The 24,216-nt window shown below is 40.4% G+C and overlaps 1 protein-coding gene across 1 annotated transcript in view; it reads right to left on the bottom strand.

The window, feature by feature from the left end:
• Positions 1 to 22,364, bottom strand: part of LOC149175636 (polyadenylate-binding protein, cytoplasmic and nuclear-like) — a 28,421-nt gene extending 6,057 nt beyond the window's left edge. The window contains 1 exon segment of the mRNA XM_089421187.1: positions 21,563 to 22,364. Within this exon segment, the coding sequence (XP_089277313.1) occupies positions 21,563 to 22,364 (802 nt within the window).
• Between the last annotated feature and the right edge of the window lie 1,852 nt (positions 22,365 to 24,216).

The raw sequence follows: 24,216 nt of genomic DNA, 5'->3' as shown, positions 1-24,216 counted from the left end.
ACGGAACGGAGAGATTGCTGAGGAGTGTGAAAAGGGCATAGGAACATGAATCCTTTTCAACAGAAGAAGAACACTGAACATGAAATTTTCCCATAGGCAGAGCAATAAAATTAAATTCTACCTAATCTCACTCAGAAAATTTCATTGGAAACGAACATGAATTGAATTATGAAAAATAACGAAATACATATGAAAACATAAGAGACACATTTTCTACACTCACAACCACAAGAATCTCATGAAATAGAGCCGCTGCCTTTCATTAATTCTCTGTCAAAAATACACAGTGAAGAAACAAAGTTTCTTTCCCACAGTCTCCCAGAAGTTACAAACTAACCAACCCTTTGCGAATAGCTTACATACAATATATAGAATGTGCCATGAAGAGATAGAACACCCAAGGGTTGGGGAGTTACTCAAATCATTACAAAATGGAGATGAAGAGCCAACCATCAGCTACAGGTGCAGCACTACAAACATGACATTGGATTGGGTGACCATTTGCCTTCCTTCGCCACTTGGATAGAAGTCCATCTGGAAATAATATGCTTTAAATGCCGCCTTTGGTGCCAAAAAACCGAAGTGTAGATGAGCGGGCCCACTTGGAGAAGTCGCGAATCGAAATTTCGCGAAACGGAAGCAAATTTGGTAATTTTTCCTCTGTGCGCCGCACTACTTTGGGGCCTATTTTGTGGCACTTGCAGGTGTCCAAAATGTGCCCAAGTGGGCTTGTTGGAAAGCCTATCCTGTCTACTTTTTAACCCAACTGGAATTTTTGAATTTGGTGCTCATTTGCCCCTCCAAATCCTCATTCTCCCAAGACTGCTTCCTGTGTGTCAAAAAAGGGGCAGAGATGCCAATGTTTGGGTGTTTTTGACCTCTAGGAGACTCAAATCTTGCCCAAATTTCTTGTCCGAGCACCAGTAGTCGTGATTTTTCATGCTGAATCCAAAAATGCAAACCATTCCTCATTTGGAGCTCTATATTTTTAGCGCCGCACCAGTGGGAGAAAAAACCTGTGTTTTGCCCAAAAATTTGTCATGTGACCAAAAATTCCCCAAATTCGTTGAAATTTGGGCTGAAGGTTCTCTATGGAGTACTATGATGTGCCAAGGAAGCCTCAGCCAAGATTTGAAGCCAATCTTGCTCTTTTGCCTCTTTTGCTTTTCTTGTTGCTTTCCTCAATTTCGCCTTCAAACTACTTATCCGAGCCTTTGCACTCATATTTCGTGTCCTGTAATGATAATCCATGTGTCTCAGCAAGGAAAGGTCCTGATCAGCCTTGTCTAGCAGCCTCTCCAAGTGCATGTTAACCCTCTCGAGGTTGGCCTCCCAATCCTCATTGATTTCTTGCTCCAATGATGTGAGCTCAGCTCTTCTCCTTTGAGCAGCGTGGCGACGCTCCCGAATGTTTTGCAGCTCCATAATCGCCCGCTAGTCCTCAAGCTGCTTGTTTCTCTGCTCCAGGTACTTCATGTTCCACTTGGACCTCTCCAAGTCAAGGGATAAGGCCTCAATCATTGATTGCTGCTCCTGGATGATCTCTGTAAGCTCTGCATTTGTTGGTTTTGTATCTGTCTCATCATCATTGTGGAGAACGAATTCGGTCTCTCGTTCACCTGATGGCCCTTCCTCCTGCACTTGCTCCTTACCTCTGCCCTACTCATGTGATGCCGATGTCGGAAGCGAGGCCCCTTCCACCCCGGGTGGAGATAACACTCGCTTTGCTGCTGCAAACAAAGGTCTACTGCCTTTCTGATAGGTGATGTATACTGGCATAGTAGCGGTCTCATCCCTAACATGTTTGCCACTCTTGTGATGTCTCCTGGGAGCCTGCTCTTCTGAGGATGAGTCACTTTGTGTCTCCATCTCATACTCTAATGAATGTTGTGATGCCATGACTGCTGTGTGTATTGTACTTGGGCTGCCCTTTTGGTGATGGTGTGAAACTAGGTGTTATTGTGATATCTGCCACCAAGGGGAACAATGAAAAAGGGGGTATTAGGAGGGGAGTAATGTGATGGGAATAGGGGTTATGGGGAGAAGTTTGTTTAGAGATATGTAGGGGTTTTGGGCATTTGATAGGGTAGGGTTTTGGGGTTTTGACAAGGTAGGGTTTTGGGGTGTTATGTTGACAAATAAGAGGAGGGATAGGGGATAGGGTTTGGTAGCATTTTAGGGTAGGGATAATAGGAAAAATGAGAAAGGGAGGATAGGTAAAAATGGTAGGAGAGGGAAAAATGGTAGGAAAATAGAACCTTGGCCTCAATACCTCTATTATGCAACCCTAGCCACATGGTTTTGTTGTTTTTTGAGTGGTTGGTCTTATGAGTTTTGTGGCAATTGAACATAGCCAAGAACCACCATATCATCCATAAAATTTGATGAGCAAGCCATGATTTAGACCCTACCTGGCAATTTGGAGGCAAATTTCGATGAAATTCAGGCCTTTTAGCCCTGTGCATCGCGCCAGTGTAAATTTACACTGGAAAATTTCTCCCAGTGTGCTGCGCCCTCCATTTGCATCACGCCCTTTTCCAGGTGACTTTTGGAGGCCTTCCCGGTGTCCAAATTGGGCTCATGATAGCTCGTTGGAAAGTTCTTTGAGTCTACTTTCCAACTCTACTATAATTTTTCAATTTGGAGTTAATTTTTCTTATCAAAAGTCAAATCTCCCAATACTGGTCAAAATGTGACAAATGAGGCTGCCTAAAGGCAGAGTGTTGTTACAGCCAACTTTTGAATGCCTTCCTCAACTCAAAATTGAGCTCATAATAGCTCATTGGAAAGAGATTTTTGTCTAGTTATTATTTGACTCATCAAGAAAGTCATTTGACTAACCAAGATAGGAGAAAACTTGATTTTTCCAAGGTCACTTCAGAGGTGCATCAATTCTCCCGAGGCGATTATATTTTTGACATTTCACTAAAACCATGACACCTGTGTAAAACGTGAAGGAGGTTTTTCTTCCTTGGTCTGTTGTGGACAAAAACCACTCTCAATTTTCCCAAATTCATCTTTGATTGCTCAGAAACATTATTTGAGTGAAACCTATCCTGATGTGTGGGACAAGGGATTTGCCGAAACGAAGTGAAATGAAGGGGATAGGGGGCTTCTAAATTCTTGATAAAATTTTTGGAAGTGGGAGGGATGTTAGAAAGTAGGGGAAAGTGGAATCTCAGAAATTGAGTGAGGGGAAGGGGTCCAAAAATGCAAAACACAGGCCTAGCCTAGAAAATTGCCAAGTTGTAGCAAGAAACTAGGGTTTGTGCGAAAATGAGGAATTTGGGGGATTTTAGTGATGGGAAGTGTTTAATAAGGTACATTATGGATAGGGGAAGATATATGAACATCAAGATACAAGTTTTTCCGATGATTTGACCATCCAAGAGAAATTAGCTTCAAAACCCTAGGAGAGGGAAATGAACGTTGCCTAGGCACAACTGAAGCATGAACACGGTGTAAAATGGCCCAGTGGAACTTGACATGATGATGACAACCCTTTGAATGATGGTACACTAAGTTGAATGATGACATGGAACGTCATTTGGACAACTTTGACAAGGGTAAAATCAAACCCTAGACCTAATGCCTAGTGACCAAATTTTGCTTGAAGACTCACTGAAATGACAAAATTTGACCTTGACACCTTAAAATCACTTTGTAAGAGCATGTTTGATCACTGGAGGAAGGCTGCAAATACTGACACTAACATTTGCTCTAATGGGGGATGGTAGCTCCAGCTCCTTGGAGGTGCCAAGAACAGCAGATCTCTGGAAGAGCTAGATAGTGCCTTCATCCATTGGGCTATGGAGTCATTATTTCGACAAAAAACACAAGACTTTGACTCATTTATTGACTGAAACTGACTCAATGCAAACTGACATGACTGAAAAAACTTGACTCTAACAAAAGGAAACGACTCGTGACTGACTTAACTAAAACAAGAACTCACAAAACTTTTTCAATGGCAGCAGTCCATCAAGATCTGAGGGTTCCAAATCATTATGACCACCACCTGTGTATTAATGCAATACGTACAATCATGTGTAATGTGTCTTGCAATGTAACCAATCAAGCAGATGCCTCCTTGATTGATTCTCCTGATCAGATCTTCTGGTCAACAACAGATACTGGTAACTGGGCATCCAAAAACATAATTGACCATGATCCCCTTCATCACTGAATACTGAAATAATCACCTTCACTACTGACTGCAACAAATTTGCCATTGGATCCTTAAAAACATGAAGATTTACCTCCTGCTGAGGAAACAAGATGTCTTTTTCTTTTGATTCTGATCTTCCTTCATAATGTACTTCAGAAAATGTATGTTCCTGGTCCTCAAAAAAATTCGGACAAGCAGATGAGCGGATTTCCTCTTCAAAGAACACTTCAACATGAAACATATGAGGAAGAGTCTGAAAGACAATCCTAAATGTTCTACTCTTCGGTAACCTGAATGTATTGTAGGTCACCTTCATATGATATGACAGCCAGATTGTCTTTGCATTCATCAATCATAAGAAACGAAACTTCGAATGATTCTTGAAACCCAAGCATGACATTTCTATCATCTACCTACGATTCATCCAAGGAACCTTTTTCACTTACTTGAACAAAATTCTCATCTTGTTGTTCATGAGTTGACTGGATTACCTCTTCATGAAGACTGTGTTCTGATGACATGAGAACATTTGGATCCAAAACTCTGTCTTCTTCATCCCAGATGATTTCAGCAGCAGAGTTCTCTTTCATGGGACTTAGTACAAGGTTTTCTTGGTCACCATAATCCAAATCTGGATCTGAAAGGGTTGACTTAACGTTATCACATTCTAAAAATAGAACTGGACTTCCCTGCATGTTGTCTTCTTCTATGGACAGATCTGAAACGAAACTTTTTCTTTCATCACTTTTAGCCATATGGAATTCTTCAACCTGCTAATCTATAAAGCTGTTCACCGGACTGTCATCCTTTTCAAAAGAGGAAGAAGTTTCACCAACACTTTCTTGACCATGTGTGCACTGCAAATCCGCTTTAGCTTGAGCTGGAACATAACCATGCGAGAGTTGACCTATCTCGTCTTCAGACAAAGGAGATAAGACCTTTTGTTTCCTTTCGCTCAAACCGTGATTGTCTTCATTAATTTCAAGTGAAGGTGTATATAAATATTCCTCATACTGCTGATCCATTTCATGTAATTCCTGTTGACTGTCAAGATGCAAAATTCTTTCCTCTTCCACCAAACTACAATCTTGATCATGCTGCAAATTTTCATGATCGTCTTTACGCTGCTGAAAGGGGTTTTCATCCAGGGCTTCCATGATCTCATCATCCATAAAATTATCATCCTCATAGTATTTTTCAAGGCTTTCAATAAAAGTAGAAGCATGTTTGCAACAGTCATGAACTAGATTTAATGATGGATAAGAGTCTTTATATCTTTCAATGAACATGGCATGAAAATCCTTTAAACAGTAAATACAAGCAGGTGGCAAACTTTCATACCAAGATTGGGCTTCACCTTCTAGAGTGGCCATGAATATCTTCATTAAACAATCTTCAGGAAAATCAACCTTCAACTTGCGAATATGTATGTGAAATCGAACTAGATGTAAAGCAGCGTCCTTCTTACCATCATCTTTAAACGTAGGCAAATTCCTTGACCAATCTACTTTCAGAATCTTATTTGGAAAGCCTGGAATGTGATCTCGGCTCATGGGAGCATATCTTCTTGCAACCCGATCCATCATGAAAATCTCAAAGCTACTGACCTCTCTGCAGTGGAGTCACCATGAAGCACCGATTGCTGGATTCTTCAGTGAATGGAGTCGCCAGGTGAATGATTTCGGTCGTCTTCTTATGTCTGATCGTTGTTCACCATCAACCATCAGATCTGAGCTTGATAGATGTACTGGGGCAAAACAATCTTCAAGCAAACAATTTTCTTCCCCAGTATGGTCGTAACTATGTTAGCACCTAAATATTCCCTAAGCTGAAGGAAGCCAAAATTCAGGGTAACCACAAACCACGCTCAGTCTGGTAGCTAGCCCTACCCGAACAGGAGAGGGCTCTCTCCGTGTCACGCTCAGTGAATAGATAAGCAAAAAACGGTGTGAGATAACTTACAATGAAATATTGATCTTAGGCTAGTAAGTGAATATGGATACAAGAAACAATTTTTATGAATGACCGAGCTTCTGGGATGGTATGGGACCAACGGTCAGCAAAGAACAGAGAATTTAATACAAAGGCACAGATTACTTCATGAGGCAAGGCAGGCGGAAAGTGTAGCAATTTAGTTTGAAATAACACGGAACGGAGAGATTGCTGAGGAGTGTGAAAAGGGCATAGGAACATGAATCCTTTTCAACAGAAGAAGAACACTGAACATGAAATTTTCCCACAGGCAGAGCAATAAAATTGAATTCTACCTAATCTCACTCAGAAAATTTCACTGGAAACGAACATGAATTGAATTATGAAACATAATGAAATACATATGAAAACACAAGAGACACATTTTCTACACTCACAACCACAAGAATCTCATGAAACAGAGCCGCTGCCTTTCATTAATTCTCTGTCAAAAATACACAGTGAAGAAACAAAGTTTCCTTCCCACAGTCTCCCAGAAGTTACAAACTAACCAACCCTTTGCAAATAGCTTACATACAATATATAGAATGTGCCATGAAGAGATAGAACGCCGAAGGGTTGGGGAGTTACTCGAATCATTACAAAATGGAGATGAATAGCCAACCATCAGCTACAGGTGCAGCGCTACAAACATGACATTTGGCTTGGGTGACCGTTTGCCTTCCTTCGCCACTTGGATAGAAGTCCATCTAGAAAGAAAATGCTTTAAATGCCACCTTTGGTGCCAAAAAACCAAAGTGTAGATGAGTGGGCCCACTTGGAGAAGTCGCGAATCGAAATTTCGCAAAACGGAAGCAAATTTGGCAATTTTTCCTCCGTGTGCCGCGCTACTTTGGGGCCTGTTTTGGGGCACTTGCAAGTGTCCAAAATGTGCCCAAGTGGGCTTGTTGGAAAGCCTGTCCTGTCTACTTTCTAACCCAACTGTAATTTTTTAATTTTGTGCTCATTTGCCCCTCCAAATCCTCATTCTCCCAAGACTGCTTCCTGTGTGTCAAAAAAGGGGCAGAGAGGCCATTTTTTGGGTGTTATTGACCTCTACGAGACTCATATCTTGCCCAAATTTCTTGTCCGGGCACCAGTAGTCGTGATTTTCCATGCTGAATCCAAAAATGCAAACCATTCCTCATTTGGAGCTCTAGATTTTTAGCGCCGCGCCACTAGGAGAAAAAACCTGTGTTTTGCCCAAAAATTTGTCATGTGACCAAAAATTCCCCAAATTCCTTGAAATTTGGGCTGAAGGTTCTCTATGGAGTGCTATGATGTGCCAAGGAAGCCTCAGCCAAGATTCAAAGCTGATCTTGCTCTTTTGCCTCTTTTGCTTTTCTTGTTGCTTTCCTCAATTTCGCCTTCAAACTCCTTATCCGGGCCTTTGCACTCATATTTCATGTCCTGTAATGATAAGCCATGTGTCTCAGCAAGGCAAGGTCTTGATCGGCCTTGTCCAGCAGCCTCTCCAAGTGCATGTTGACCCTCTCGAGGTTGGCCTCCCGATCCTCATTGATTTCTTGCTCCAATGATGTGAGCTCAACTCTTCTCCTTTGAGTAGCTTGGCGATGCTCACGAATGTTTTGCAGCTCCATAATCGCCTGCTGGTCCTCAAGCTGCTTGTTTCTCTACTCCAGGTACTTCATGTTCCACTTGGCCCTCTCCAAGTCAAGGGATAAGGCCTCAATCACTGATTGCTGCTCCTGGATGATCTCTGTAAGGTCTATATTTGTTGGTTCTGTATCTGTCTCATCATCATTGAGGAGAACAAATTTGGTCTCTCGTTCACCTGATGACTCTTACTCCTGCACTGGCTCCTTACCTCTGTCCTACTCATGTGATGCCGATGTCGGAAGCAAGGCCCCTTCCACCCCGGGTGGAGATAACACTCGCTTTGCTACTGCAAACAAAGGTCTACTGCCTTTCTGATAGGTGATGTATACTGGCATAGTAGCAATCTCATCCCTAACATGTTTGCCACTCTTGTGATGTCTCCTGGGAGCCTGCTCTTCTAAGGATGAGTCACTTTGTGTCTCCATCTCATACTCTGATGAATGTTGTGATGCCATGACTGTTGTGTGTACTGTACTTGGGCTGCCCTTTTGGTGATGGTGTGAAACTAGGTGTTATTGTGATATCTGCCACCAAGGGGAACAATGAAAAAGGGGGTATTAGGAGGGGATTAATGTGATGGGAATAGGGGTTATGGGGAGAAGTTTGTTTAGAGATTAGTAGGGGGTTTGGGTATTTGATAGGGTAGGGTTTTGGGGTTTTGACAAGGTAGGGTTTTGGGGTGTTATGTTGACAAATAAGAGGAGGGGTAGGGGATAGGGTTTGGTAGTATTTTAGGGTAGGGATAATAGGAAAAATGAGAAAGGGAGGATAGGGAAAAATGGTAGGAGAGGGAGAAATGGTAGGAAAACAGAACCTTGGCCTCAATACCTCTATTATGCAACCCTAGCCACCATGGTTTTGATGTTTTTTGAGTGGTTGGTCTTATGAGTTTTGTGGCAATTGAACATAGCCAAGAACCACCATATCATCCATAAAATTTGATGAGCAAGCCATGATTTAGACCCTACATAGAAATTTTGAGGAAAATTTCAATGAAATACAGGCCTTTTAGCCCTGTGCGCCGCGCCAGTGTAAATTTACACTGGAAAATTTCTCCCAGTGTGTTGCGCTCTGTATGTGCGTCACGCCCATTTCCAGGTGACTTTTGGAGGCCTTCCCGGTGTCAAAATTGGGTGAAGGATAGCTCGTTGGAAAGGTATTTGAGTCTAATTTCCAACCTAACTAGAATTTTTCAATTTGGAATTCATTTTCCTTGTCAAAAATTAAATCTCCCAAGACTGGTCAAAATGTGCCAAATGAGGCTGCCTAAAGGCAGAGTGTTGTTACAGTCAACTTTTGAATGCCTTCATCAACTCCAAATTGAGCTCATGATAGCTCATTGGAAATATATTTGTGTCTAGTTATCATTTGAGTCATCAAGAAAGTCATTTGACCAACCAAGCTAGGCAAAAACTTGATTTTCCCAAGGTCACTTCAGAGGTTCATCAATTCTCCCGAGGCGATTGTATTTTTGACATTTCTCTAAAACCATGGCACCTGTGTAAAAAGTGAAGGAGGTTTTTCTTCCTTGGTCTGTTGTGGAAAAAGCTCTCTCAGTTTTCCCAAATTCATCTTTGATTGCTCAGAAACATCATTTGAGTGAAACCTATCTCGATGTGTGGGACAAGGGATTTGTCGAAATGGAGCGAAATGAAGGGGATAGGGGGCTTCTAAATTCTTGAGAAAATGTTGGGAAGTGGAAAGGGATGTTAGAAAGTAGGGGAAAGTGGAATCTTAGAAATTGAGTGAGGGGAAGGAGTCCAAAAAGGAAAAACACAAGCCTAGCCTAGAAAATTGCCAAGTTGTAGCAAGAAACTAGGGTTTGTGCGAAAATGAGGAATTTGGGGGATTTTGGTGATGGGAAGTGTTTAATAAAGTACATTATGGATAGGGAAAGATGTATGAACATCAGGATACAAGTTTTTCCGATGATTTGACCATCCAAGAGAAATTAGCTTCAAAACCCTAGGAGAGGGAAATGAACCTTGCCTAGGCACAACTGAAGCATGAACACGGTGTAAAATGACCCAGTGGAACTTGACATGATGATGACAAGCCTTTGAATGATGGTACACTCAGTTTCTTGTGATTTAGTTTATAATTTCATGAGAAGTTAGAATTCTACACCATAATTTCTACATGGTATCAGAGCCAGGCTTCACATTAGAATAAGTATTCAACCTATGTAATATGTGTTGGATTCATGTTAGTGGTTGTCTAGTTTCCCTAAGTGTTTTGTACAAGTGACAAACTTGTCACAACAAGTGGGTTGTATTTTGATACCCTAAGGATTGACTTTTCAAGCAGTGAAGATCAGTCAAGCGGGATGGTTTTGCTGCCCTAGTTCACTATTTTGGTGTTTGACAAATCAGAGATAATAGGGCTCGTTGTAGAAGTCGTAGATTAGTGAAGGAGTGACTCTATGTGGGCAGATCTGAAAGCCCTATGAAGAGTGACAATAGCAGTTGATATGTCATATAGATAGGGTAGATCTAGACCATTGATTACTATTCACATACATAGTTGTGAATAGTGACGTTTGTATGCAGTATGCAACAAATTGAAGACCTCAAGTATAGTGCGCATGAAAGTAGTTGTGGAGCTTTAGGAGGCATAGTTATGTATCCCTAGTTCAAGGCAGATCTAGAAGACCCTATGTGCATACTTCTTAATGGAGCTAGAAGGTTTCTAGTGGGCAATTCAATGAGCCAATGTTTAGTGACACAAAAAGTAGTTGTGATCATTGATATTGGTATATTGAGGAGCAATTATATTTCCCACAGGGAGATCGATACTCAAAGGGAGTCTAGTTTCAGAGGGAGTAGCCCTATAGAAGCTAGTACTTCAGGATCTGGGGAGATCAGACTAATTATTGCAGTAGTTGCAGTAGAGTGTGGAAGCAACAATATAGTAGTAGAAGTAGTATGAGTAGATCATATTTTTCCATGCATGCAACTGTACCTCCAGGTGTGAGGTGGGGCGATGTGAATCCCTATTCCCAGAATTGCAGAAATTTGGGCAGGGTCCATTGAGGAATTCTCCTCATGGATCATTACCTTGCTACAAAGGTCCAAAGAATTTAGTAGCAGGTGGATCAGTGTCATTCAGAAACTGAGGAGTTCATAGGAGTGTTGACAATAGAGCTGGAGGCTATGTAGGAGATTCAACAACGACATTTTTTTCCTAGTAGACAGTTACAGATTGATACAATGTTTTTTTAATGCTTCTCAGTTGCAGATGTTGCAATAGTAGCAGTAAGAGTGAGAAGCGTTGCATGAATTACATTCCACAGGTGCATGATAGGGGTGGTTAATAATCCATTTCTTGTTGTGTGGGAGTGTTTAAAAATGCAACAAGAAATTCCTAATTTGATTTTGCCTTAGTCAAATTGAGGAAATTCGAAAATCCACATCAGTAGATAGCTTGGAGTAGCTAACTAAAGTGACATGGCACTTTTCACTCAATTAAGTCATTTAATTCGAGTTAGATGCATGAAGTTCAATTGTATGTAGTGATTCCTATATTTTAGGATCCTAGGTTGAGTTAATTTCAGTTGTAATCAGTTAAACTAGTTATAATTGTTAGTAGAGTTAGTTGGTGGTCAATTACTAGTGGGACATCATTCCAACTAAGAGATCATCTAGTTAATTGATCAATAAACTAATAATTAGCTCATGCATGCAAAGAATACGAGTTTCCCATCTGTGGTGGAGTTTGCAAGGAAGTGTACAATTAATTATATACTAGATTGAGTGTATAATTATTGTATTGGTCAGGTGATTAACATAGAGGAATTGCACAAGAAAATAGGGGGAAATTGCTAAATAATATAAGCATATTTCCTAGGGAATTACACATGGAAATAGGGGCTCAAGCAGGGACAAAATTTGACTAATTTCGGATTAGAGATTCTTAGTGAGTAGAGAGATAGGTTAATATTGTTACTTTTGTTACTCCGGGATTTTCAGCATGTGTAGAGCCCTCTTTTTATTCATAATCATTTTTAACTTCAATATGGGAGGGAGGCTCATCCTCTACTTGTTTTGTGATTAATGATGGGTTTTGTGGATGAAGTATCTTCCTAAACCTATGTTGTACATCATTCCATGTAAGAGGACTAGTACAAATTCATTGAGGTACAACTGAAATTTCATATAGTAATGAGTTTAAGAGTTCACAGGATATTTAAAAAAAAAATTATGATTAAATAATCAGTGGAGAGTTAAGTTTTTAGAGTAATGTAAATCAATATTGGCGCCCAAGATACGATATATACCAATAATGATCTCCTTCCCTGAGCCAAAGGTCCAACATGCTCGCTTAATGAGCCGAATCTTAATCTTGTTACATTTTTTCCAGATGGTGGATCCTTTCGATTTCCCAATTAGGTCATCCTTCATCCAGTGTCTGACCTTTATGCCACTTAAGTATTTCGATCTAATGATTTCTCCCCACAAGAACTTACCAAAGAAACCGCTCCATAAATATTTAGTTAGGAGAGCCCAACCAAAGAACTTTAGTTCCAATATTCCCCATCCTCCTAATCTCTTTGGTATTGTGAGCTTATCTAATTTAATGAGGTGGAATTTGAAAATTTTACCAGAGCCAGCCCATATAAAATTTTCCATAATACCATTTATTTTCCTTATAATCGTGGTAGGTAGACAGAAGAGATATGCCCAATATACTGCAAATTGTTGTAGGACCGACTGTGTGAGAGTGACTCTGCCACCGAGAGTGAGACACTGATGTTCCCACATAGTGATCTTTTTGTGAAATATGTTAGTGATCCACATCCAATCATTGACTTTATAATCATTTGGCTTAATGTTGAACCCCAAGTATTTTAAACCAGAGCAGATTGGTTGTGTTTCCACTCCAGAAAGAGCTGCAATATATCTTATGTCCTCATGTTGCCCCTCCGCAAATAATAACAAGGAATTATCTGTATTAGTAATGAGACCCAATGCACTGCGAAACCTATAGAAGACGTGTTGGAGTGTAACCCACTTCATCTTGGATAGCATAGCAAATAACAAAATGTTGTCCACGAAAAAACTGTGTGAGACCCGAATGTAGTGACCCACCATGCGTCTATGGAAAATGTCCTCTAAACAGACAACTTTGATTTTATGGCTGAGGCCATCCATGATTAGAATAAAAAACAAAGGTGATAGTGAGCATCCCTGGCAGAGACCTCTTCCAACACCAAAAAATTTGTGGGATAACCATTTATAATGACTGCGTATTGAACAGATGAAACACATGCCATAATTCATTCAATATTTTGCATTTCCAATCCAATCCTATGTAGAATGATGTAGAGGAAAGTCCAGTATACACAGTCATATGTTTTTTTAGGTCGACCTTCATGATAATAACTTCCAATTTATTAGTGTGAATTGAATGTAGGCATTCCTGCGTTGTGGCAACCGCATCATGGATCAGTCTGTCCTGTAAAAAACCATATTGCTCCAGAGTAATGTAGGTGGACATGGTAGACTTTATTCTAAGTGCAATGATCTTAGAAATAAATTTGTAAACCAGATTACAGAGTGATATAGGTCTGTATTCTGTGAAGGATCCCACTTCACTATGTTTTGGAATAAGAGCTATGAACGTGTGGTTGATAGTTCCCGTAATATGTCCTCCAATCCTAGATTGTTCAACCATCTGCACCAATTCTGGGCCAATTAGGTCAAGAAAATTCAAGAAGAATTCGACCATCCATCCATCTCGTCCAGGGCATTTATATTTCACAAATATTTTTAGGACCAAGTGTACCTCCTCCATATTTTCCATCTTGTATAATTCCTCATTCTTTGCCTGGTCAAACATGGTATGATAGGATTTTGACTCCCATATCTGGTCCTCAGGACGTGATCCCCCCTATGCCTTGTATGCCTCTTCAAAAAAAGTAATTGTCACCTTCTAAATCTATGAGAAGGTATGCACCATGTTACCACTTGAATCTTTTGTACTCCAGATGGTGTTAACATTCCTCTTATAATTTACGTACATGTGAAAAAATTTAGTATTCCCTATCCCCCTCTTTTAGCCATATTTCCCTACTTTTTAATCGCCGTGTGACCTCCTGAATATGTAGGATCATTTGCTTCTTTTCCTCCATCTCCTTAATGCTATTTATGAGTTTTGGGGAATGATTCCCAACATCCAAGATCCTACCAATTTTTTCCAACTCCTTTTTGATGTCAGCTAAATCCTTTATCATGTTCATTTTCTTCTTGCGCTCCCATTTTGTTATTTCTGATTTTAAGGCATGTAGCTTCCCATGTATGGCCAACATGGGGAAATATTCTGCTATCCTATATTGTCTCCATAAATCCAAAATCAGGGTATTAAAATATGGATCCTAATTCCAAATGCAATTGAACTTGAAAGTCATGTCGAGTCGTGTCTCTTCTCTTCTCTATAGAAGTGTGATGGGCAGGTGATAAGATATAAATGATTTTAGGACCTCAGATTCTTGGAAACCCATTATCTCAATCATATCTTCATGGACCAAGTATCGATAAATTCTCTTGGAAATATGTTGTGTACATGCTCTACCATTGTACTAGGTGGGCACAGTTTTATGAGGTCGAATGTCAATCAGAACATTATCGTTGAAAATCGATTTAAGTTTGTCCGCAAGTGGATCCATCCTTCGAACAAAACCCCACCCCAAGCCAGAATGAGAGATGAAAATTTTAGTATATCTGATGACTCCAATTTGTCCTAGAAAGTTGCTTGATCCCTATATGGAGAAATTACATTTAAAATGCAGAGTCTACCATCTAGTCCCCTAAGTCATCCAGTGAGTTCCCCAGACCCCGCATATTGAGGGAAAGGTAGAGGGTCATGTTGCATGGAGGTTGGGCAACATTGCTCTAAGGTCTCGAGGTGCATAGGAGGTACCAATAGGGATATCAATGAGGGAGGAGGAATCATTGAAAGAGATGGATTTAAATTTGGACCACCCTAGAAAATGTCTGCTACCCCTCTTTTCTCAACTTCTAACAGTGATATTAAGAATCGATTTGGGGCTAATGGTCAGTGAGGTATGAGGACATTCCCATTGTATAGAAAGGGCTTTCAGGTCAAATGTCGGGTTCACAAGCAGAAATTCTATGTCGTTTTCCACCGAGTTCATGGGGGATGATACAAGGGACTGGGGGGATGGTGGGGATCCGTGGGGAGGGGAGGTTGTAGGACATGAGGGATTCTCAAGAGTCTTCAGTAGGTTAGGATGTGGTAGAGGAGCCAAATTGATGGGGGTCATCAAGGAGGCAGAGAGAGGAGGAGGAAAATTCCTGAGAATCAAAGGAGGGGAAGTGTGATGGGGTATGTGGGGATGTGCATGCGGTGGAGGTGAGGTAACCAAATTCATAGTTTCTAAGTCTGTTGAATCAAAAAGTTGGGGGGGGGGGGGGGTGCGAGGGGAGGACGGTCTAGCATTGTGGGAAATGGATGATGGATGTTCCTTAGACATCAAACTAGGAGATGAGGGGATTGTGCAAGGAGAGTGTTTTACTGGCGACAACCACTCTCTAAAATTTTTCCTATGCTTATTTTTGGAGCCTCCCTCCTAAATCACAACAGCTCATCTCGCATTGACTAAGGTACTTGTGTTTTCATTGATATTTATCTTTTGCTTTATGGATTGTATTTGCTTACTTGGTTTACTATCTAACCCACAAGCCGATCTCTTGACTTGGTTGTAATTTGGTTCTAAGCCAGCCTTGCTGATTTGTGCAATCCTAGAGTGGAACCAACCTTGCTCTTAGGAAATGCGCAGTTCAAGCCAGCAGTGAGCGTCAGCTCCAAAATTGCGCAGACCCAGCTAGCAGCTTGCCTTCAAATGGGAAACTGTGTAGAGCATGAGAGACAACCTAAGACACTCAGCTCCAGAATTGCATAGAGCCAACTTACAACTTTCCTTTAGCTAGGAAGTTATGTAGAGCTTGAGAGGCATCCCAAAGCCACTCAGCCTAGAAATTGTGTAGAACCTTCTGTGCTCAAAAACTTCTCAGTACATGAACCAGAGAGTTGCCCAGTACTTCCTAGAAATGCACAATATTTCCAGGCAGTGCATGGTAGTTTTCTCGAAAAGAAAGAAGCTAAGAGGAAAAGCATCCCTATGAAGTAGGGATGTATTATTAGTTTCACGAAGGTGACACATTTCCATCTTTAGAAGTTTATGCCAAGTGTCGATGTTCTCATTGATCTCAAGCATACGCGTCATGAATTCCATATTTCTCAACTTTATGTAATGGGCACCTCTAGATGTCACTTATACATTCGAGCATCAAGCTCTAGCTTCCTTAGGAGATGAAGGAGCCATCAGATCATTGTCATCGCTTTTAGGGGTGAGTTTTTCTTTTATCGCCTTTTGTTGCTTTTTCTGTCGCTTTTTTTTGTTTAGCTTGTGAGAGTGTTGTTTCACTCACTTTGTTTAATGACCACTAGAATTTTAACTTGTCTTGGCTTGTAGAAGAGTTGTTTCAAGTTATATATTGCTTTCTCAAGTGTCGCATGAGTTTTCCCGTTTTTGCACGAAGGGTTGCCGTTGCGGCGACTCCCTTCAAATGCTCTATGTTCCTTCTGTTTAATTGATTTTTGCACTTGTTTTACATGCATACATATACACTTAGTCAGATATGTACTCATGCTTACATCATCATTCAGATTTTCTTGTTTGCACACTCCCTATGAACAGGTCTTGGCTCCTCTTACCTGGATCTCACATCTCACTACATGGAATGCGCAATTTGGGAGCTCAAGGCCACTGCCATGGCTTCTAGAAATGCGCAGAGCCTATCGTGGGTTGGATCGAACTATGCACTATGCAGTTCCAGGAGCCAGCCTCCCACCTTGGTCATTGAAACTTCATAATGCACAGTCTCTGCCATGCCCTGTCCTATACTGAACTGTGCATTGCATAGTTCCATTCATCAAGCTTACACACTGATTACTGGGACTGTGTAGTGTGCAGTTCCCACAGTCAATTGCTCTCATTAGATGCTTTGGTTGCTGCTTGATCATGTTGTAAAGTTAGATTTGTAAGAGCTAATGTTTTCTTGCCATGAGTGTCCTTTCTGTCCCACAGGTACCACACTCATGAAGCACTTCTCTCCAGCAGTCATTGTACCATGGCACCAAAGAGATTTGTTTCAAGAGTGACCACTGAAAGAAATACTCAGGAAGCAGTTGAGCAAGGGCCAATTTACTTGCTAATATATGTAGATTCCCAACTGTTTATAGAAAAGGAATCAACACTAACATGGCAACAAGACCAACAACAATGGTCGAAAGTAGCATCCAGTACAGGATCAGGGAAGGAGAAAATTGCTGACATAATAAAGGGAGAACAAAGCTGCAGAGTGAAAGCAGATCAATCTTCATGTAGGCAACTTTGATAGCAGAAGAAAAAGGAAGAAAAGGACACAGACAACAGAGCGAAGGCAGAGAGAAAATTTGAGCTTGCAGGTAGCAGAACTGAGATCTCAGCAAGAAGAACAAGAGTCTAAGAAAGAAAAATAGTTGAGAAGAAAAAACATGAATAAGAAAAAAGTCAAGGTGCAATAATAGAGAAAAAAATGCCAATACAGGTTGATAAGCCAGAACAACCAAGAACTGAGGATGAGAGTGAACAGATGCAGGTTCCCTCACCAAAGTTAAGCACAAGAACCAAGTCCAGTTGGAGGTCGATAGGTACATGGAGCAGCTAAGGAAAGAGGACACCATGGATGACTTGGATATCAGCGCAAAAAACATTCAAAGTACATTGGTGGTCCGGTTATGGTCAACACCATGTTACACATGCTTCAAGATGAGTTGGGCACAAGTTCCAAGACCATATACCCAGATGCTATGGAGGAAAGAGTCCACTATTAGAAAGACACCACCAAGCAGTTTGGGGACATCATCATGCAGTACCAAGCTTGGCATCAATACATGAATAGAAGCATCAAGTCGAGGTTGTTGAGTTGGTCTTTCCCCAACCTTCAGAGTCATAGATTTTTGTCATTTTAGGTTGTCTCTACCCTATTTTGTCTCACATGGGTACATGTACAAAATGTATATTATTTGTAAATATGTTGTAAGTGAAATTCCAAGTGTCACTAGTGGAACATGAACAATCACTATGTAATGTAATGAGTTGTGTAAAGAAGTTGAAGGGTCATGAGGGAAGAGTCAGAAAGAGGAATGTCAAGGGTCACCCCACCCTTCGTTATAAATAGAACCTCATTACTCATAGAATAGGGTTCTGGAAGCCAATATTTTGTCAACGCATTGCTTAGAGAAGGCTTGGAGAGTATTGTGATGAGCCTTGGATTCTCCACAACGTAGAGCAAGTATACTTCTTTGGAGGAGTAGGTGGTGTTGACTGTAATGGTCCACTATTGGGGATAGTGGTTGTCAATGGTCTAGGTATGGATGGAACTTTCACTTAATAATAATATAACTGAGCCAACATGTTTTCATGCATATGTTGTTATTGTAGTTGGACTATTCTCATTGCTTTAGCAATGTATGCTATTTAACTTATGCATTTGTGTATGAACTATTTTGTATATGATTGTACGAATCTTGTTGAAGATGTGTTGTTAGATTAACCCATCACTTTGGTTTTTGGACTATTCTACTTTCTAGCTTGTGATGTCTTTCTGCTCGTGTGTTCCTTTCAGGTTGCGTACTATTACAGGCTTCTAAGGGACACACTTCCTTTTCCCCTCTGTGTGGAATAACCCCCATGAATCTCACTTGACTCACTGCAAGGTCACACACTTGCTTCCAGCCAAAGCTATATTACTTACCTTTGTGCACTACCGCAGCGAAGGTGCTACTTTACTATGCACTGTTGGGAATCCTACTCCAAACAATTTGAGGTCTAGTTGGGACTTATTACCGGGGAGATCTCCTTGACATATTGGTGGGTCCAACACCGTCAACAGAGAGGTACCTGAAAACTGTTGTCGATCTGTGAGAAATATTCGACTTTGTACATCAATACCTCATCCACGATGTTCTATAAGGCACTGTCCAACGCCGTCATAAACCCGAGCCCCACCACCCACAATGCCTTTTTTCTAATATCTTTGAGAGAATTGTGCCATAAGATGACCTATATGGTGGAAAGCTAAACATCGAAATGGTATACACCAAAAATCCAGTCTCTAATGTATATGGATTTTGTCCTAAACCAGATCTATATGTGTAGGAAGGTCCCCAGTGAAGCCACAATCTATCAAAATCTAAACTACCATTTTGTCCCTAGCCCCTAAGCACTTTGGATCCACATATATGAATTTACCAATTTCATTTCCAATGTCTATAAACACCCTTTTGGTCCATAATTCAATGGGAAGTCCAGGAAGCTTCACCCAAATCAGATTATTGTGAGGGGTGTCCCTAAGAGGGTTAAAACTAACATACCAGGGTTGAAGTGACAAAACACCACGTTCTCGAACACACGACAATTTGAGGATTTTTTCCAAGTCCTCCTAGTGTAAGAAGTGGACGATGAACTAAGAGTTCACAAGTTTTCTGACTGTAAGAGTGTAACCAAGGAGCGCTTTCCACTGTGTTGAAATCGATGTACGCATCTCTTCTTCCTGTAAACCCGAGTAGTAACAGCGCCCCACAAGTTCTCTTTTCTGTAGGCTGATCACCTGGTCCAAGAGGAAATCATACCCAAAGCTTAGAAATTGTGTCTGAGGAGATGTTCTGATCCCATGGTGTTGATGTCTCATATTAGGACGTGAGGCAATTGGAAGGTCCCCCTTAGCCAACTGTATTAGATTATTCTTCGTATTCGGTAGTAATGATGCTGCATGTCTCTCTGTTGACATATGGGTGACCAAATGGGGAGCGAGATGGGAATTTCGCTTAGCTATCTATAATGTTGGAGAAGGGCCAGTTGGATGTGCTAATTCAACCTCCAAAGTGGCTCTAATGAATGCCTCATGTTCTGAGTTGTCCGATATGCAAATATATGATAGGTCCGTAGTCCCCTAGGTGGAATCAATGGGGTAGGGTGACTGATCCAACGTGAAGGGGTAGAGTAGGTAGAAAGGTACAGGTGTGAGAGGTAGGTATGACAAGGAGGTAGATGAAATCCCCAGCTGGGACATATGGTTGATAGAGATGAAAAGTACAAGTTTAAAAAATACCTCGGGAAGGATTCCACAAGGGTCCAAGTCCCATCAAGTGAAAAAATGGTCAACACGTAGCACCCATGACACATATATCCGTAGCCACTCTACTGCCGATCCATTTCCCAATTTGGTAAGTTAATGTAGATAGAAGGAAAAGTCCCATAATACCAACCCCTCATCAACTGGAATGTTCGAAAATATGGATGATATGACAAAGGGTCACCAGGGAGTAATTACCTTAGGGTGGCAGAATTATATTGCCTTGAAAAAATCATCCAACAACCTCCCAGAAAAGCAATGCCAAAAAATTTGAAATGATAAAAAATAGAGAGAAATGAGTTCAATTCTGGTATGGTCCACCAGAAAACGTGCGCCACCCTTTCATCTCTAGTTACATTCTATGAAAGAAGGACCCAAAGTGCATCTATGAAATAAAGAGGAAGTATCATCCCGTGCAACAACAACAACAAAAACAACATCCCAAGAACGTCCACCATCGATTACAACATCTGAAACCAAAATTTTTGCAAGGTTTGGAAATGGTGAAAGTGTCTATCCACTTCTGCTAGAGTGTTGATTAATTAGTGGTATCTAGACACGATCCATGGTCTTGTTGTGATGTAGGGAAGACAATCTTAAGGATTTCAATCCACAGAGGCATATGGTATCTGGAAAAATGTTTTCAATTGGTTACAAATGATACAATAAAGGATTTAGATATCTATGAGGAAAATTATGACAACATGAAAATATTCAGATGTAAGGATGTTAAACATGTTCGGCGAGGATGAGGGGGAAAACCTCCAGTAGACCATGATATGGTCTCATGTGGGATAGGAAGTGTGGATAACCCTAGCTAGGACAATATTCTAGATGTACCAAAATACCAAAGTGCAGGAGAGGGCCAAAAATGAGAAACACCGAGACCTGAAGTGTTCCAATATTCAAAAACCCCGCATTCATGGACAAAACTTATCCATCAACACTAAATTTATCATATAAATAATTGAATATTGCCCCTTACAATGAATATGGAATGCATACAAACCCAGTCCCCTAGTTATAAACAAGGCTACTTGGAATCCTGGAAACCACACACTGCATCGTGTCTTGACCTGCTACTCATTATACTTTCAGAATATTGTTGTAATGTCAGTGTCAACTTCAGGTCTTCCAAAGTTTTTCCCTTCAATACAAGGCTCTCTTTCTCGTAGAATCCATAGCCCCTAATAACAACTAGCTTATGAACGACGTGGAAGTACGTTGCTCCATTGGATGTGAAATAACATAGATTAAAGAGTTTGTTAGTTTATATCATTTAATAAAAGATATAATTTAATATATTAAAGAGTTTGTTAATTTATATCATGTCAGATGTCAAGACATTGCAATTGATGTCTCACACTTTGTGAATTCATAGTTTAACAATTAGGATGTACTTTTTGTGATGTGAAATTGCAAGGCAATTTTTATGCCATAAGGTGTTTCTGTCTAAAATGAACTCCCTTATGTTTCACACTGTACTATCTTGCACTATTGATTTGATGTTTTAGACAACTAAAAATATTTTCATCGTCGGATCATCATAGGCAATTATATTAAGTTTGTTATTGTTACGACTGTCTACAACAACTCAAGGCACCAGGCGCAACAGAAGCTTTGAATGCCACCATATTTCTCAGGATAACCTCTGTGTTACTGTCTAAATTTACTCTGGGGAGGTAAAGTATGGTCGTTTTCTCATCATATTTTATTGTGCTGATATCGCCATCAGTAGGAGAGAATTTCACTCCCGCCAAATGTAAATCAGCCACAGAAGGAATATTCAATTCATGTGGAGAGGGTTTTATGATCTTAATAGATGATTCTTCCTCAGTTCCCACTGCATCTCTTTCAAGCCTTTTAAACATACTCAGTATAAGAAGAAAGGGAAACTTCATCAAAAATTGTGAAGGCTTCCAGTTCAACGCTCGCTGAAGTAACAACGTGAGAAATTCAGCAGTGCCAATGTTCATAGAAGAAAGAGTTTGATAGGGCATACTGAAGGCTTCTTTAATGGTTAAACTATCCGCTAGATCAAGTGAATCATATTTTTCCTCAATTAGAGTTGGAGTAATGGCTGACATGTCCGCTGGATAAGGAGCATCCTTTCCTTCATCAAATTGAATTGGAACTTTATTGTCAGAACAAGGGACAATACAATAGTACAACACCTCCAACATGTGCCACCTTTTGTTGATACAAATATTTCCAGTCTCTGGAAACTTGAAATTGAAAGGTAATAGTTCTTGAACCATTAGACACAACAGGTTGGAGAGCCTCTCCTCTGCCTTGGCTTCAAAACCCAACTCCAACTCCAAAATTGTTTTCATTATGAAAAGCGGCGTCTGATTTTCGAGTATCATCAAATCTTTGAGAACATAGTATGTCTTAGATCCATGCATTTAGTTCTTAATGATGGTGTGAGCAAAGTGATGTATATATATTGTGATTTTGTTAAGTTGGGAACCAATATGAATATTAGTGACATTGGAGGAGGGCTTGGTATTGATTATGAAGGTACCAAGTGTTCTTGATCTGATATGTTTGTTGCTTATAGTTTGGAAGCATATGCAGCGACTATGGTCAAGGAAGTTCATGTGGCCTACAACCAGGAAGGGGTAAACCATCTCATCACATGCAGTGAATGTGGCAGAGCTCTAGTTTCACACCATTCTCTTCTAGTGTTTGATGTTGTGTATGTGCATGAAAAAAAGGACTTTGTATCTGCAGTTGTGGCTGGAATGGATCTGAAGCCTCTGGTGGACAATTTTCCTAAGAAATTGTTAGCCACTGTAGACGAGATGTGGATGTCATATCTTTTCCTGTCGCAAAAGGGCCCGCCATGTGTCACATAAATATGTCAATATTCAAGTTAATTCCTAACTTCTGGGAAATTGGGAAGTTGTTTCCATTTATGCCTATCCATAGGCTCAACGAACGAACTACTATGTGTGCCATTCTGTCGGACTTCACCTGTGATAGTGATGGCAAGGTGGAAAATTTCCTAATTGATGATGATAGTGGTGGAACCTCAACCAATTTTCTTCATTTGTTGATGCATGAACCCAACATGATGTTCGGTTCTCTCAAGTGTCGCATTTAGGACTCCCTACACTTGGATGATGACTGTGACTTAGACTCTGTTATCTCTAACCTTAACACCATTCCTTCGACATTCAAATATCTACCATACCTCTCCTCCTCATCATCCACCTCTTATGTCTTCAGTAACGACGATGAAGAATCCCATGACCACGACCACGACTGTGACCATGATACCTGGTAACCCTACTCTAGGTCCGTTGATAAAAATAAACCATTCATTTTCCCTGAATTTTCAGTTGGATTAGGTATAGTTAGGTATGTCAGTGATTTCTTCATCTATAGAGGGTTTTATAGCAGCAAAAACAACCACCATGTTTTGAACTTGAGATGTAAATTCATTTCTTAGTGTTAATTGTACATGCCATTCTATAGTTTTTGAATGGTGAGTTCCTTTTATTTGGTTGTAACCAAGATTTAGAAAGTCAGTCGACCTGCTCTTGACTATTCTGATAAAAAGGCAATCTTGATTTTAGATCCCTCATTTTCAAATGTGAATTTCTAATTGAAATGGACGTTCGATTGGCCAAAAACGAAAAAACAGTAATGGCCCATTGTGGGCGATTTACGTTTTAGGACTAGTCCATGTTTGAAGACATTACATGGTTCATGGGCATTAGTTGGCTCATTAGAGGAGCGAGAGGAAGCTCACCTGTCATCAATGCAACCTGCTAAATATGAGTCATTGTAGCCAGTCAACTCCATATTGAATGTGGTTAAAGTAGAACATCTCCTCCTTCTCCCTCTTTCGGTATCATCATTGGCTTATTCATTGGTATATTTATTTTGATATTGTATCAATTTACAAGTTAGATATTTTTTTTCCCTTCTATCTTATTTCTTAAAGAATCAACATGAATTGTCCTATCACCATTTGTGATGAATTTTCTATTTTCTTTTGCGTCTATGCTTGTTAATCTGCACCAATAGAATTGTGGACCAACTCCAGACAAGTAAATCCTCTTTGGATGTATCTCTTTTTTAACTAGTGCTTTTCTAGTCTCAAGGGGATGTCCCTAGGGATTGTATGATGTTCTTTTCCATTAATATTGTATGAGGGGAGAGGTTTAAGTAGAGAAACATGTATGTTGAAGTTTTCCCGTCACCACGAAGATCACGTATTTGATATTTGAAGGAGAGAGGATACAAGTA

The sequence above is a fragment of the Pinus tabuliformis genome, chromosome 4_1 (genome assembly GCF_031772625.1).
Source record: "Pinus tabuliformis cultivar Carrire ecotype Pingquan chromosome 4_1, CPIR1, whole genome shotgun sequence".
Classification (NCBI taxonomy): domain Eukaryota; kingdom Viridiplantae; phylum Streptophyta; class Pinopsida; order Pinales; family Pinaceae; genus Pinus; species Pinus tabuliformis.
The sequence above is the reverse complement of the archived record's forward strand: the minus strand, read 5'-3'. Positions and strand labels throughout refer to the sequence as shown.